Source organism: Petaurus breviceps, unplaced genomic scaffold, assembly GCF_028583685.1.
Source record: "Petaurus breviceps papuanus isolate PSGF00001 unplaced genomic scaffold, PetGlider_PUasm1.0 90919, whole genome shotgun sequence".
NCBI lineage: Eukaryota > Metazoa > Chordata > Mammalia > Diprotodontia > Petauridae > Petaurus > Petaurus breviceps.
Window position 1 is genome coordinate 29627273 of NW_027187378.1, and position 14003 is coordinate 29641275.

Sequence of the window (14003 nt, forward strand, 5' to 3'; positions counted from 1 at the left end):
GGAAAGGAAAGGAAAGGAAAGGAAAGGAAAGGAAAGGAAAGGAAAGGGAAGGAAAGGAAAGGAAAGGAAAGGAAAGGAAAGGAAAGGAAAGGAAAGGAAAGGAAAGGAAAGGAAAGGAGAAAGGGAAAGGGAAGGGAAAAGGAAAGGGAAGGAAAGGGAAGGGAAGGGAAAAGGAAAGGAAAGGAAAGGAAAGGAAAGGAAAGGAAAAGAAAGGAAAGGAAAGGGAAGGGAAGGGAAGGGAAGGGAAGGGAAGGGAAGGGAAGGGAAGGGAAGGGAAGGGAAGAAGAGGAGAGGAGAGGAGAGGAGAGGAGAGGAGAGGAGAGGAGAGGAGAAAGAAAAAGGAAAAGAAGGAAGAGAAAGAGAAAGAAAGAAAAAGGAAGGAAGGAAAGAAGAAAGAGAGAGAAAGAAAGGAAGGAAGGAAGAAACAAAGAAAGAGAAAGCTATAGAGTGGAATGTGGTCAGGTAGTAGGAGGGTCAGGCTTCCTAGCCAGCTGATACCTTCATGGCCATCCTAACTTAGCCAGACTGATCCCCAGCCAACAAAGCAGGCCATGTGAAGGGAGCGAGGACCTTCCCAGACAGTTTAAGCACAAGTTGGAGGTGCACTGAGACTGGTTTGGGTGTGTTCCTCTAAGCAGAGTGGAATACTACTAGGATGCCTTGTTTGTGCAGGGACAACAGGTCTCCCATAAAAGCTCAGTAGAGATATAGTGATAAGAACCTAAGGACTAGGGAAGCCCTAATGATGGGTAGGAAGGTCCTAAGGGACTGGGGTAAGGACCTATCTAGGCACCTCCCACAAGAGGACTGGGACAGATAGTGACAAATCACCTGTGTCTACCACCTGGACTTTATCCAGGAATTAGAAAACAACCGAATGTGTCACAGTTCCCCACATCACTCCTCTGGGATGTGGGAAATAAAGAGATATGATTTTATGGTCATCCTGAATATTGAAGTGGATGCTGGGCCCTCCTCCAGACACCTCAGGGTGAGGAACCAGCCCAATCATCCCCATATTGAGGCACAGGATGATCAGTAATCATACCTTACATTAGCCAGAGGGATATAGTGGGCACAGTAGCACAATGGGATCTGGCTCCCATAATCCACAATGCCCAAGGGCTGATGTGCCCCCAAAAGGGACCTTCAAGAAGGAAGCAGAGTCTCTAATATGAGGTGCAATGGGGTTTGGCACCTTGAGTACCATCATTTGATGGTTTCTCTTGACCAGGGAGCTACCCATTCAGTTTGTCACTGGTTTCATGAATTTTAGGGTTAGTCTATAGTCCTAAACCAGCCCCAGGTAAAGAATCCCATTTGTGTTCCCAACCCAGAGTACAAAAAGTCTGGGTGACAGTGGGTGCTGTTGGCCTCTTCTCTGAGGAGGTGACCTACTAGTATGCATTCTTCTCCCAGGCTAACATCACCACATCCATGCATATTGATGTGGCATACTTCCCCGAGTGAGTGACAGAAACTGATGAGTACTCCTAAAGAAAATTGGGCAGCAGTGATCAGACTAGACAACAGCTTTGAAGTCTTCCTCCTGGTGGGAATCCTTTCTGGGAAGCTCCAAAGACAGTGACACTACTAAAGGTTCAGGCATATTTTTTCAATGCCATTGTTTGGGACTCTGCTAAGAGTTCCTATGTCTTATGTCTGTGGGAATGGAGAACTTTTAGAAAAAATAAAACCAGTGCAATGCACTTGGAAAGAGCCTCAGTGGCTGCCTCGTATTATTCAGGGTGTGGAAGGATGCAGCCTGACCAAACCAGGCATCCTCCCCATGCCCCTCAGGAAGGAAGGGGTGGGTAGGCTGAGCAATCCAGGAGCATGTCTCCTGTGACATGAGAGGAACTCGACCAACACCTGTGTGTGTCCTTATTAGCTTACTTATGACTGGCATCTTCAGGAGGTTTGCTGGGGCCCTGCCTACCCTAGGATAATGCTTTTGAAAAGTGAAGTTCCAGAGTAGCTGACATTACTCCCACCCCACTCCCCCTCTCCCCCAGCCACCCCAGAGTATAGGACACTGCTACCCCTAACCGCTGTTGCCACTCAGACCCATCTGGACGTATTTTGCCTCTCAGGGACCAAAATAGAACTGAGAAGCGAAGAGGTTGTTGGAGCTGATTAGTACATGTGTCTTTGTATCCTTTCTGTGGCTAACACTGGTGGTTCAGATATGATCGATAAACTCTGCAGAGTTGGATTTGAGGAGTGTTTGTATTCCCTGAAATCTAGGGCTATACTCAATTACCCAGGTGGTGCAAGAGCCTTCTAAGAATTTCTTAAAGAGTCTGATTTCGCAGATCTTCCATTCAATTACTTGTGGTGGTGTGGAGATGACCCTGGATTCTCAAACGCCATGCCAGTGGAATGAATACTGGCACTCACAGTTTCTACCAAGCTAGAAAGGCTTCAAGTACAGGCCTGGCGACAGGCTATGTGTCCTATGTCCAAAGACCAGAAGACTAGGTTTTAGGAAGTTCATTGTCAAGTTTGGCTATGGGGTGATGACTTCTGTTTCCGGCCCGGGAACTCTTGTAGACCATCTACTAGGTTCTCTTTGGGTTATGATCTGGGTTGGGGGAGGGACTACCCACACTGACGAAATCACAGATCCTTGAAGTATTGAAATAAATGATTTCACCAGCTCAGAAAATTCCTGGCTTGGATTTGGGAAAAGGTAGATGAAATCAGTGTACTGTGGTACCAAAAATTGTGCATTTGTCTGAGGAACTTGGCCCTGCCTACTGGCACATGACTATCTTATTTAAAAATAAGAATATTCTTCATTTCCATGTTTAGTCACAATTTTAATGTACACATGCATGCATACATGCACATCTATCTGTATACACTTGCATATTGAGTGTGTGCTGGTATCTTATGTGAATGTCCTGATGGATGCTCTTCCAGGACGGGATGCAGGGAAAGTGACCACTTCTGTGTATATATGTACATGCCCACTGAGCATGCACAAGTACATACAGGGGGTACAATACATTGGGGTACAAGGAGTTCCTTTGGTTCTGGAACATCAGGTGTGTTGCTCTTTCAAAGCAGAGTCCAGAAGGAGCCAACTTGGGTGAAAGAGTCATGGGCAGAGAAACCAGCCCAGGGCAACCAGGCTTTCTCCCAGAGCACCGACATCAGAATCGGGGAGGGGGTGTAACTTCCTGGAAGAAAGTTGGTGGGGGAAGGGGGCCACTTCTCCCTCATGACAACCCTTGTTCCCATGTGGTCATCTGGAGATATGTGACAATCTGCCCCTGGTTGCCACTCCCAGGGTTTTTTCATTCTGGAACCCCTCTCCAGGGCTACCTTCCCCTTGCCCTCCAACCCTTATTGATGTGAGAGCCAGGACACCATTTTCCAGGCTGCCCTGGTGGGACTATCACCACACTTTCCTCCCAAATCTGGCTTGTATAAAAACTAAGCATGGCCTATAACTGGTGTTATTTTTCAGTGTATACCTATACATCTTTTTATTTCTTTCAAAGAGATTTCATCTTAGGGATTCAACTTACATTTGGGGATGCCCTGTATTGAGAGCAATAAGACATTTTTGATGAGGACCTCATTAGAGTTGCTCGATACCTATTTCTAGGCATCTTTTTCTAGGGACAGGAAATCAGGATCTGAGCACAGCTTTCATCACTGATCACTCCAGTTCTGGTTCATGCTACTAGGATTCTAGAACAGCACAGACCCTGACCCTGGATGGATACAGTCACAAGTGAACATCCCTGTGCACCCCAGTGATTACATAAAGGGAGGGGACCCAGGACCAAACACCATAGCTGGACTGCACCTCCCAGTTATAACTGGCCTCTGCCCTATGCTCTCACTACAAGCTTCATTTATCTCCAGTCATAGGCCCATCTGATCCCAAAGTCCCAGCCCCCCCTTCCTAATAATCCCTGGCTCCTCTAAACATCCTAGATGTACCAGGGAAATCAGCCACCTGCCCCTTGCTTAAGCTATTCATGGAAACCCCAGGCTTGAAGGAGTATCCCAGGAAAAGTCTCCTACATGCAGACCACACCTGAGTACCCCATGGTGTCTCATTCTTCTATGACAGTCAGTTGGGAGGGTCACAGTTTAGAAGACTCAACCTGAAAACCTGCAGGAAACCTTTGTACCATTATGTTGGTATGGGCCTTCTATCACTGGGATTCTACAAGACTGAAACTTTGAAAGTATCACAGGAGAAGGAATGGTATTATATTCTTGATCCTAGTGTGACCATCCAAAAAACCTAGAGCTTATAGGCCTAAGACCCATAAGGCTCACTTTCAGTGGGCTTCTTCTATTTTCTGGAAACTTCCATATTCTGTGCTTATATCCCCTATTTTATTCTGTAGGTGCTATCTAGTGTCTCTTTGCCTGTGACATCAGAGATGGAAAACCAACCAGATGCCCTGAGCGAGAACCTGCTCCTTCCTTATGAGACCTATGCTCCAGGAGCTGCCCTATCCATGAATTATACCATCACCAATCTATTTTTGATGTTGGCTAGCAGCAAAAGAGAGCCCATTGAATATAGGGTGCTGAGTCTGCATGTAGCCATTCCAAGGCACCATCACTGATTCTCTTCCTGGTGTTGCCTAAAGTAACACCCTAGATTCTAGCAACTATTCTGCTTGTATTTTTTTTCTTGTGGTCCCTACTCCATAGTCTTGATCATACACACACACACACACACACACACACACACACACACTCCACCAAAGTGTTTCATTTTAGGCCATGGGCACTCCCCTGTGTGAATAAAAATGTGTCATAATAAAGGCCTATTTACACTTTTTTGGACTGTCTTATTCTTTTGTGAAACCCCTTCTATATCCCATAATTTTTGTCAAAGACACTGAGGAAGCTTGTCCTTTTAAGGACAAAGGAGTGGGGTGGGGAGGCATGACAGCCAGTGTATACTAACTCATTATTAAGAGGACAAACCTTGGAAAGAGGACCCCTTTTGCTTCCTATTGTGTCTCCTTAAGCTTCATCCACACTGGGGTCACCAGTTCCTGATTGTTGGCCTACCAATACTCCATTTTGTCAGATTCAGATTTCTGCCAGCCCATTCAATTTATTTTAACATAGCCTGTCTACTCCCATGGTTTTGATGGAATGATTCCATCCCCTGTCGTGGGCCCAACCATCCAGAAAGTCTTTGTCCATGACTCTCATGGCTCCTGGATTCCTTGGAGAAGGCAGAGCATTCTGGTCCTGACTCTCCCAGGTTCTAGGCTTATTCTCTGAAACTGTTTACCTCCCTTCTTTCCCTATTCCCCACAAAACTCCTGTATTGTTTCTGTGGGAACTAGTTTCTAAGCCTCTTGAACATAATTTTATTCCTTCTTGAACAGTCTAGGCTAGGTTTGTTAGATGGAAAGAGCTATACATTATAAGCCTGCCTCTCATTCCATATTAGGAAGCTATGTCACATCTCTATAAGCCTCAGTTTCCCCATCTGTAGAACGCCCCTTTATCGGCAGCATCTTGAGGAGGGTGAGAAGCCAAACGATATTACCTGTGCTATGTCTTCTGAGGGGAAAAGTGAGCACAAAATCCAGATAGGACTTTTTCACCCATAGTAGTATATCTTAAGCACCCAGGACAAGGGAGTGGGAAGGTTTTGCAGGCTTGGCAAGGAAGACTGAACAGTGAAGGCAAACTATATGAGATAAACAAAATTTTATTTGGGATTTTTAAAAAAGCACTTTAAAAAGAGCTAGCAAAGTCAGCTTACTTATAGGCTAAGAACCTGACAAGATAACAGTCCCTCTCTTTTCCTCAGGCAAATCCTGGTCTTTGAATAGATAACAAAACTTCTCTGTGATAACCCTGTGTGCTTGTGGCTAGCTGGCTGAGCCAGAAGAGAAACAAAGTAGGACTGCCTGGAGGAGTAGATCAGGCAACTAACTAAATTATCAGTCAAAGGAACAGGGAACAAGGGGCCTTGTGAGTCAAAATACAATGGAGGTGGTTTGTGCAAAGCCAGGCAGTGACAAAGAGAGAAACAAATGTCTTCAAGGTCAGGAGAATGAGCAAATGCAGAGAAGGACAAAGGCAGCTTACAGGAAGGTGCCAGCTGAAGGCAAGCTGGAGGGCCAGCCCAGGTAGTGCTTAATTACTGCACCCTTTACAGGTTAGGAAAGGCAATGTGGTAGGCCTTTGACCTTTGCCTAACTGGAGGCTCTCTGACTAGGCTAGCCTGGGAAATAATATTTTCATGACGTGAACTGTCTTGCCTAATGGGGCCTGGGATCAGACTCTTTGCACTGAGGCCTGAGGGACTACAGGCCACCAGCCAAACCACGAAATGGAATGAGGGGTTAGGGTGTTTGGGACAGGATCTGTGTCAACCAGGTACTGCTTGGCCCAAGGGCAATTCCTGCTCTCTGGCCCTGAGGGAACTTGCCTACGAGCAGAAAGGACTTCTGGGGAAAATTTCATCCCACTCTGCTTACACAGAGAGAGCTAGAAGTACCCTGTCCAGGACCACTGACTCTGAAATTGGGGAAAAGCTGGGGGCTCCTCTGCCCTTCTCCTTGTGGCTCCCACTCCCTCTCTCCCCCCATATCACCAATTCAACAACAAAGCTTATCAGTCTGGTTCCCCTTTTAGGAAGCTTTGCTCTCAGTTTCCCAGTTTCCCCCTCTGTAGAACATCACTTTCACCCACTAGCAAACTCTCAGAAGGAGGCCTAAATCTCTGAGTGGTTATTTAGGGGTTGGTGGGAGAGTGGGGCAGATCCTAAGCATTAAGAGTAAGGAGACCTATTTCAGCCTCAGTCCCTTGAGGAAGAGAAAAGGCTGGGGTTTTGTGACCTCGGGAGTGAGTGATTGTTCCAGCAATGATGATGATGACTTAAGGGCTTGAGGCTTGAACTTGTATGTCCTATTTCCCAATCCCTTCCCTGACTCTATAACACTGGTGAACAAAAATATTTTTCACCACCTTCAGGACAAGAATGGTTCAATTCTTTCCTGTCTTCCTCTGCTTTCTTTTCCATCTTTCTGTCCTTCCCTCTATTTCTCTCTGTCTCTCTTGAGTCTCTTCCTCTAAGTATTTCTCCTTTCTGTATCTTTTTCTGGCTCTCATTCTCTCTCTCTCTCTTTCTCCCCCCCCTTCTCTCTCTCTTTTTGTCTCTTCCTCTCCTTCCAGATCCCTTGAGCAGTAGGAAGATCTCAACTTGGGAACTCAGGAGAGAAAATGCTTAGAAAACCCAACCTCTCTTCTTTTCCTAGTAATTCCAGGTCAGAAACCTGACCTCCTGACTACCACCTCCTCTCTCCCCAACCCAACAACATGGATACAGAGAATCTTTGTAGAACCCTCAGAACTATCTCACCAACAGCCAACTGTCACACAGGTTCTCAGGGGCCTTTTGTCAACACTGGCCACCTGCCTGCCTCTGCAGGCAGACCTTGTCAGTCTACAGTGGCCCAAACTGTGGTTATCCCTGGTGGGGAGAAGGGTATCCCCACCTTCTCGGGCCCAGGTCCCATATTGACACCCAAGCTGTCCCTCTGGGACCATACTCTTATGCTGAATCCCCCCTACCACCACCATCATTCCTTATTCCACTCTGGGTAGGTCATAGAGGTTGTTCTTATCTACTAGCTGAGACTTATTTAGATTCATTCAGAAGCTGGTTGAAATTTTAAAAATTAGACATCAAGAAATATCACACAGGGGGAGGGGTGGCAAAGTGGCACAGTGAATAGAGCACTGGCCTTGGAGTCAGGAGGACCTGAGTTCAAATCCGACCTCATACACTTACCACTTACTAACCGTGTGACCTTGGGCAAGTCACTTAGCCCCAATTTCCCTGCCTTCCCCCCTCCAAAATGACCAAAAAGAAAAAAGAAATATAATAAATACAGGGAGCCAGATTAGGTGCATAAAAAAAATAAGCTTCTGTATTGGTCCTTCTAAGCTCTTGTCCTTGAGCAGCCAAAGTACTTACGAAATAGTTCAATCTTCCCAAGTTTTCAAGGGTTTTAGAAATATATTTCTGATAGTGGAAGGAAGCATGGTATGGTTGGGGGGGGGAGTAATGGATCTGGGTTCAAATACTATCTCTGCTACTTATTATGTTTCACTTCTCTATAGGCCTCAGTTTCCCCATCTGTGATGTGATAGGGTGGGAGTAAATTACTTCCTATATACATCCCTCCTAGCTCCAAATCCTTTGATGTTATTAGGAGCTCTGAATTCTGTGTATCCTTATTTCTGACAGACTTGAAAGATAAAGTCCCATTTCCTCTCAGTGCCTCAATTTCCTCCTGTGTGAAATATGTAGAATTATCCCTAGACCCTCCCTGCCTCAGATCTATTTGGAAAATTGAGCATGCCCATAATAAAAGGCCTTGAGTGCCTTTGAAAAGAGATACTAGCAAATATGTGACTAGTTTGGGTCAGTAAACTCAATTCTTCTCTTCTCACAAAGGCCTATAATAAAGCTCAGCCCTTCAGAGAATGGATGAGGGGACAAATGTGTCTGAAAGTATTTCCAAATCCCCACCATATATTTCATCATGATGACCTTGGCTCTCCCTCTCACATAACACCACAGATTTGGCCTCAGGCTCCTTCATTTTCTGCAGTGGATGGGTAGATTAATATGGTTTGTAGCTACACAGAGAGTATGCTCAGGTCTAGCTGTTGGCTTCTGGGACATCACCTCTGGGCACATCTGGAGAAAAGAGGCCCAGTGTCCTCTAAAGTAGCGAAAGCCCATCAGGAGCAGGCCCTGAAGGAGGCCAGGCTGTTCTCTAGCCAGAGGACAGCATGACTGAGTGCCTACTGTGAGAAGGTCTGCCAGTGAGCATCAGGCTTCCCATCAAGGGCAAATGGGTTCTTAGCCTTTGGCTCAGTTGGCCATTTATCCTTTGTAGCGATGTCAGTTGGGGGCACAGGATGCAGAGGGAAGGGAGCTACTTTGTGCTGAGCCTCTGGAAACTGTGTGAGTGATCTAGCATCCTGGGAAATTACCCTGGCCAATGATGGAGATCTTCTGACTCTTCCACCCTTCCTTCTGGTCCCCCCATTGCCAAGTTTTGCTTCCCAGTTTCTCTGCAGAACATCCTCTCCCCCACTGCTTAACTTAACATAGGTATACAGCTTTTGTTGAATACAAAAACATAAATACTAGTTTTCATAGGATCCTAACTATTAGGAGGAGGAAACAGACATATCTTCTTTTAAAAAACATTGAAATTGCATTGCTAGCCCTTTCTCATTACAATGCCCTTTCTGAATCAAGCATCTGAGCTGAAAAGGACGAGTACTTAGTAAGTACCAGCAGTACTTAATAATAGCTGACGCTTCTGTGGCACCTTTTAGTGTTTTCCTTACAACAACACTTTGAGGTGAGTAGTATACATATTCTTATACCCATTTTGCAGATGAAGAAACTAGGGCTCCGTAAGTGTGTTGCTATCTAATAGATAAGAGGTTGATTTTTTTTTCTTTTTTGCTTCTCTGTATTTGGTTTAAATACAAAGGACAGCAAAAGGGAGACCTTAGACTTATGGAATGTCAGGCATGGTAAGAGGCCTTAGAAATTGTCTAGTCCAACTCCCTCATTTCATAGATAAAGAAAACCAAGGCTCAGAGTAGGAAAGTGATTTATCTAAGGTCACACAACTAGCTATACCTACGCCTTTCTCCTTCCCCTCCATCTGTCCTATCTTTACTTTGTCAAGAGCTCCTGAGTCCCCTCGCCCACCTTTGCTTCCCCACTGAGAATAAGCCCATTCCATGGGGCAGTTAAGTGGCACAATGGATAGAGGCAGGAAGATCTGAGTTCAAATGTGACCTCACACACTTCTTAATTGTGTGACCCAGGGCAAGTCACTTAACCTCAGTTTTCTCAACTGTAAAGTAGGGATAATAACAGCACCTACCTCCCAGAGCTGGTGTGAAGAACAAATGAGATAATATTTGTAAAAGCACTTAGCACAATGTTCGGCACATAGTAGGTGCTATATAGATGTTTATTCCCTCCCCTTCCTTTCTCAGTGACAATAGAATCCAATCTCTTTGTTTCTTAGAAAACTTCCTTCAAGTCTCAACTCAGGTTTGCCTCTAAAAGGAAGCCTTTGTGCCCTTCCTCCCCTTAATTATTAATGTTCTTACCTTTCTAAAAATGATCTTGTGTTTGATCATCTGTGTAATTGTTCATCTATCCCAGCAACCTAGATGTAAACTTTGAAAGCAGGGATTATTTTTTTTATTTTGTCTTTGTATCCCTAACCTAGCACAATGCCTCATACATAGCAGGTTTTTAAGAAGAGCTTGTCATTAAATTGACAGCTCAGGTCTTGCCTGAGGAAATAAAAGACCTATTGATGAATAAAGGACTCCACCAATGCTTCAGCAAACGGTACATATGGGCAGGGATGGAGGAGGGGAGAGAGGGTAGTGTGAGATAAACCTGGGAAAGGGCCTCCAATGCCAGGCTAAAGAATCTGCATTTCTACAATGCTTTAAGGTTTGCAAAACATTTTACACATAACCATTTGATGCTCACAACAACTCTGAGAGGTGGGTGCTATTATTATTCACATTTTACAGACAAGGAAATTGAGGTAGACAGATAGTGGTTGAATGACTTGTTCAGGATCACACAGGAAGTGTCTGAGGTCAGCTTTGAACTCAGGTTTCCTGACTTCCAGTCCAGGAGGCAGGGAGAAACATTGAAGGCTTTAGAGTCAAGGTGGGGGGAGTAATGTGAGTTCTGTATTAGAGGGAGATTAATCTGGAAGTGGAATGAAGGATGGATGGGAGAAGGAAAAGTCTGAAAGGCGATTCTTGGTCTACTCAGTTTTATCCCATCCGGCTGGACAAGGAGCCGGAGCAGGTTAGTGGGAATGACCACATCAGATAACACTAGCAGTTAAAAAATGCTGAAAGTGCCTTATTCTAGTGAATGTCCCTCCCCTCCTCCCACCACCCACTCTAGGGTCATAAGCTTCTAAGAAAAGGGCTTATGCTCTGTGGCCTGAAAGCCAAGGAATTTTAGCCTTCAGCCCAATGGCCAAGGCAAAGCATGGGGGCCGGCCAAGGAGGGCGTATCAGCAGATTATATAAGAGCCTCGGCCATCTAGAGGTGCAGCCAGGAATAGAGTGACAGCAGAACTCCACTCTGGAAGCGGCAGGGTCAGGGAAGGGGTGTTGCAAGTTGGATCCTGGTTGGAACCCACCCAAACTGCACTGTTTACATCCCCAGTGACTCAGAGCTGCATAGAAAAGGTTGCTTTTGTCTTATTCTAAATCCCTTCCCGGGCTGACATTGACTACTTGGTTTGGAGGAGGTGGAAAGGGATCCCTGGGAGGGGAGGACCAATGTCTTTCTCTTAGACTAAGTCTTGTTGCAGGTACCCATGAAGCTGCTAATGGCAGTGATCCTGACGTTGGGCCTGATGGCAATGGTCGCTGGCCAGTTGCCAAAGAATGAGGATAGGATGTGTGTCCACCAGATGCTCTCCCAAGGGGATGCTTTATTCTGCAAGTGAGTAGAACCCACAAAGTTGGAGTGGGGGCAAGGGGAAGGAAGGGTTGGGATGGAATCAGGCATTTATTCTGGGGACCCAGGGTACAGGCTTCTCCTGAGAGGAGGGGCAAGATTCCCTGGTTCCAGGTGACCTGGCTGAAGTCCTAGGGGAAAAAGATGTAATCTTAGAGGATCAAGCCTGTGGATCACCTTAGCCAAATTTACTATTGAGTCAACTTGCTTTTTTTCTGGGCCTTAGCAGGGTTTGTTCTCTGAAAGCAGCTGCCTTATATCTCAGCCTCTCTTCTCCCTGATCTGCTGAGTGGGGAAAGGTGCCATGAACCAGTTAGACAAAAATCCTTCATTATAACAAAACTCACTTCTCTGCAAAACAGCCTTTTCCCCTGCATAAGAGGACTGCTTTTTTTTTTTTTTAAGGTGGCAGTAATTAGGCCCTGAGTTCATCCCTCTCCTCTCCAAACAAATACCTGGGCATAACTATTTTTGCCAGAGAATAGAGCACTTTGGCATGACCTAAGGCCAAACAGGGGAAAGGCTATAGCTGTAGACATAGGAGACTGGCCCTTCCTGACACAGACATATTGCACGACCCTGAAATACTAAGGCCAGCACTCTACTCAGGATTTTTTAAAAAAATATTAAAAAAATAGAGCTGGGCAAAACTCGGCAAGGTCAGCATGTACTTCATGGGCCAAAAACTCTGGTAGAACACAATCTCCAGAGTGTTCCTTCAGGGTGTTAACACCCCGCCCCCCTTCCTCCTCCCTCCCTCCCCCTGCAGAGGAGGGCTTGGTCTTTGGAAAAGATACTTCAGTTTCTACCCAGCTTTAACTCAGAAAGTGAATTTGCTTAGGTTGAAGAGAATGACCACTCCTAGGACTTCTATCACTATATGTTAAGGGGGAAAGGAATCTGATGAGACAATTCATTTACACTTTGCCATTCTTGCTTTAATGTGCTGTTACCTACTTGCCTGCCAGAAATATTTGGTTTAAAAGGGAAAGTAGACAGCAGCCAACTCTTGTGCTAAAGAATGTAGTTTCAGACATCTTGGGGAATATTGTTGGATAAGAGACTTTCCTAGCACCCTGTCCCCAAATCATGCTAGCTGGCCAGCTACCTTCTGAGCCCTTATACAACCCTGGGCCTCTCGACTTTGCTTTAACCATTTTATTTGTTCCTAAAATAATCCCTGCACAGACCAGGCTCTTATAAATCAAATCCCATTTAAAGATAATCTTTGAGTTTACTAGAGGACCCCTGCATTTAAAAAAAAAGAAAAGAAAAACAGCAGTAGAGGCAACTAGGTAACACAGTGGATAGAGTGCTGGGCCTGGAGCCACAAAGACCTGAGTTCAAATCTAGCCTCAGACACTTAGTATGACCTTGGGCAAGTCACTTAACCTGTCTTGCCTCAGTTTCCTTAACTATGAAACAGAAATCATAATTAAGCCTATTTCTAGGGTTATTGTGAGGATCAAATGAGATAATATTTATTTTTAAAAAGGGCTTAATAGAGTGCCTGGCATGTAGTCGATGCACTACAAATGCTTATTCCCTTCCCTCCCCATCTATTCTGTAAAGCTGAGTTTTTTCCCATAGGTGTCATTTTAGACCCCAGACCCATTCTTGGGTTTCCTAGGCTGAAGCCTAGTAATGCCACTAAAATCTCTGGAAACCCAAGGTTCAATGTCCTTCTCTCTCTCTCTCTCTCTCTCTCTCTCTCTCTCTCTCTCTCTCTCTCTCTCACTCTCTCTCTCTTTTTCCTTTGCAGGGGCAACCTCAATGTGATCTACCCAGAGATAGGGGATGTTGGTTGCATGTATGTCCCTGAATGCAATGACTTCAGGCAGAAGATTAGTAGTTGGAGCCAACCTTCCATCAAATACTCCCAGGCTCATGAGGTGAGTGTACCATGTAGGAGGTCATCAACACAGTCATTGTCACCGGCCAGATCTTGAACACCTGCTGAGAGCAATGTGGAGCCTCAGATGGCTGAATGCCACCTGCATTCCTAGAGACCCATAGAGGCAGGTAAAGCCATCGACCTCCTTGGGTGAAATGTACAGGGCTGCAATGAAGGATGCTTTTAAAGATAACTTCTTCCACATACACACTTTTTAATGGTACTAGAAAGTCCTTGTCTCTGGCTCATGGGGATTTTGTTTCCGGTGACACCAATCTCACGAATTATAAGCAAGTTTTTAAACCCTGGACAACAAGAAGTTAGGAGGAAGAGACACATTTTCAAATCTAGGGGAGGTACAAATATTCTTTGCCCTGGACATCCACATTTTCTTAGACTAGAAGGCCAGGGTGAGGGATTCCGAGAAGCCTATGGTATGAATGCTCTGGAAATCAGATCCCTCCTAGCCAGTTCCCTCATCTACACCCCCCCCCACACTGACTCCTTCATTTTCACCCAAAGTCAAACTCTGATAAGATTAGAGGCATTGCCTGCCTCAGA

The 14003-nt window shown here is 45.4% G+C and overlaps 1 protein-coding gene across 10 annotated transcripts in view; it reads left to right on the forward strand.

The window, feature by feature from the left end:
* PEBP4 (phosphatidylethanolamine binding protein 4) overlaps positions 1–14003 on the forward strand; it is a 416346-nt gene that overhangs the window by 110483 nt on the left and 291860 nt on the right. For 9 of the 10 annotated variants that reach the window (XM_069075687.1, XM_069075685.1, XM_069075686.1 and 6 more), the window contains 2 exons: positions 11400–11533; positions 13311–13440. In XM_069075687.1, the coding sequence (XP_068931788.1) occupies positions 11406–11533; positions 13311–13440 (258 nt within the window). In that variant the 5' untranslated portion in view covers positions 11400–11405. Of the gene's footprint in view, positions 1–11132; positions 11275–11399; positions 11534–13310; positions 13441–14003 lie in introns of those variants that run through there. The other variant, XM_069075683.1, reaches the window with a different exon arrangement.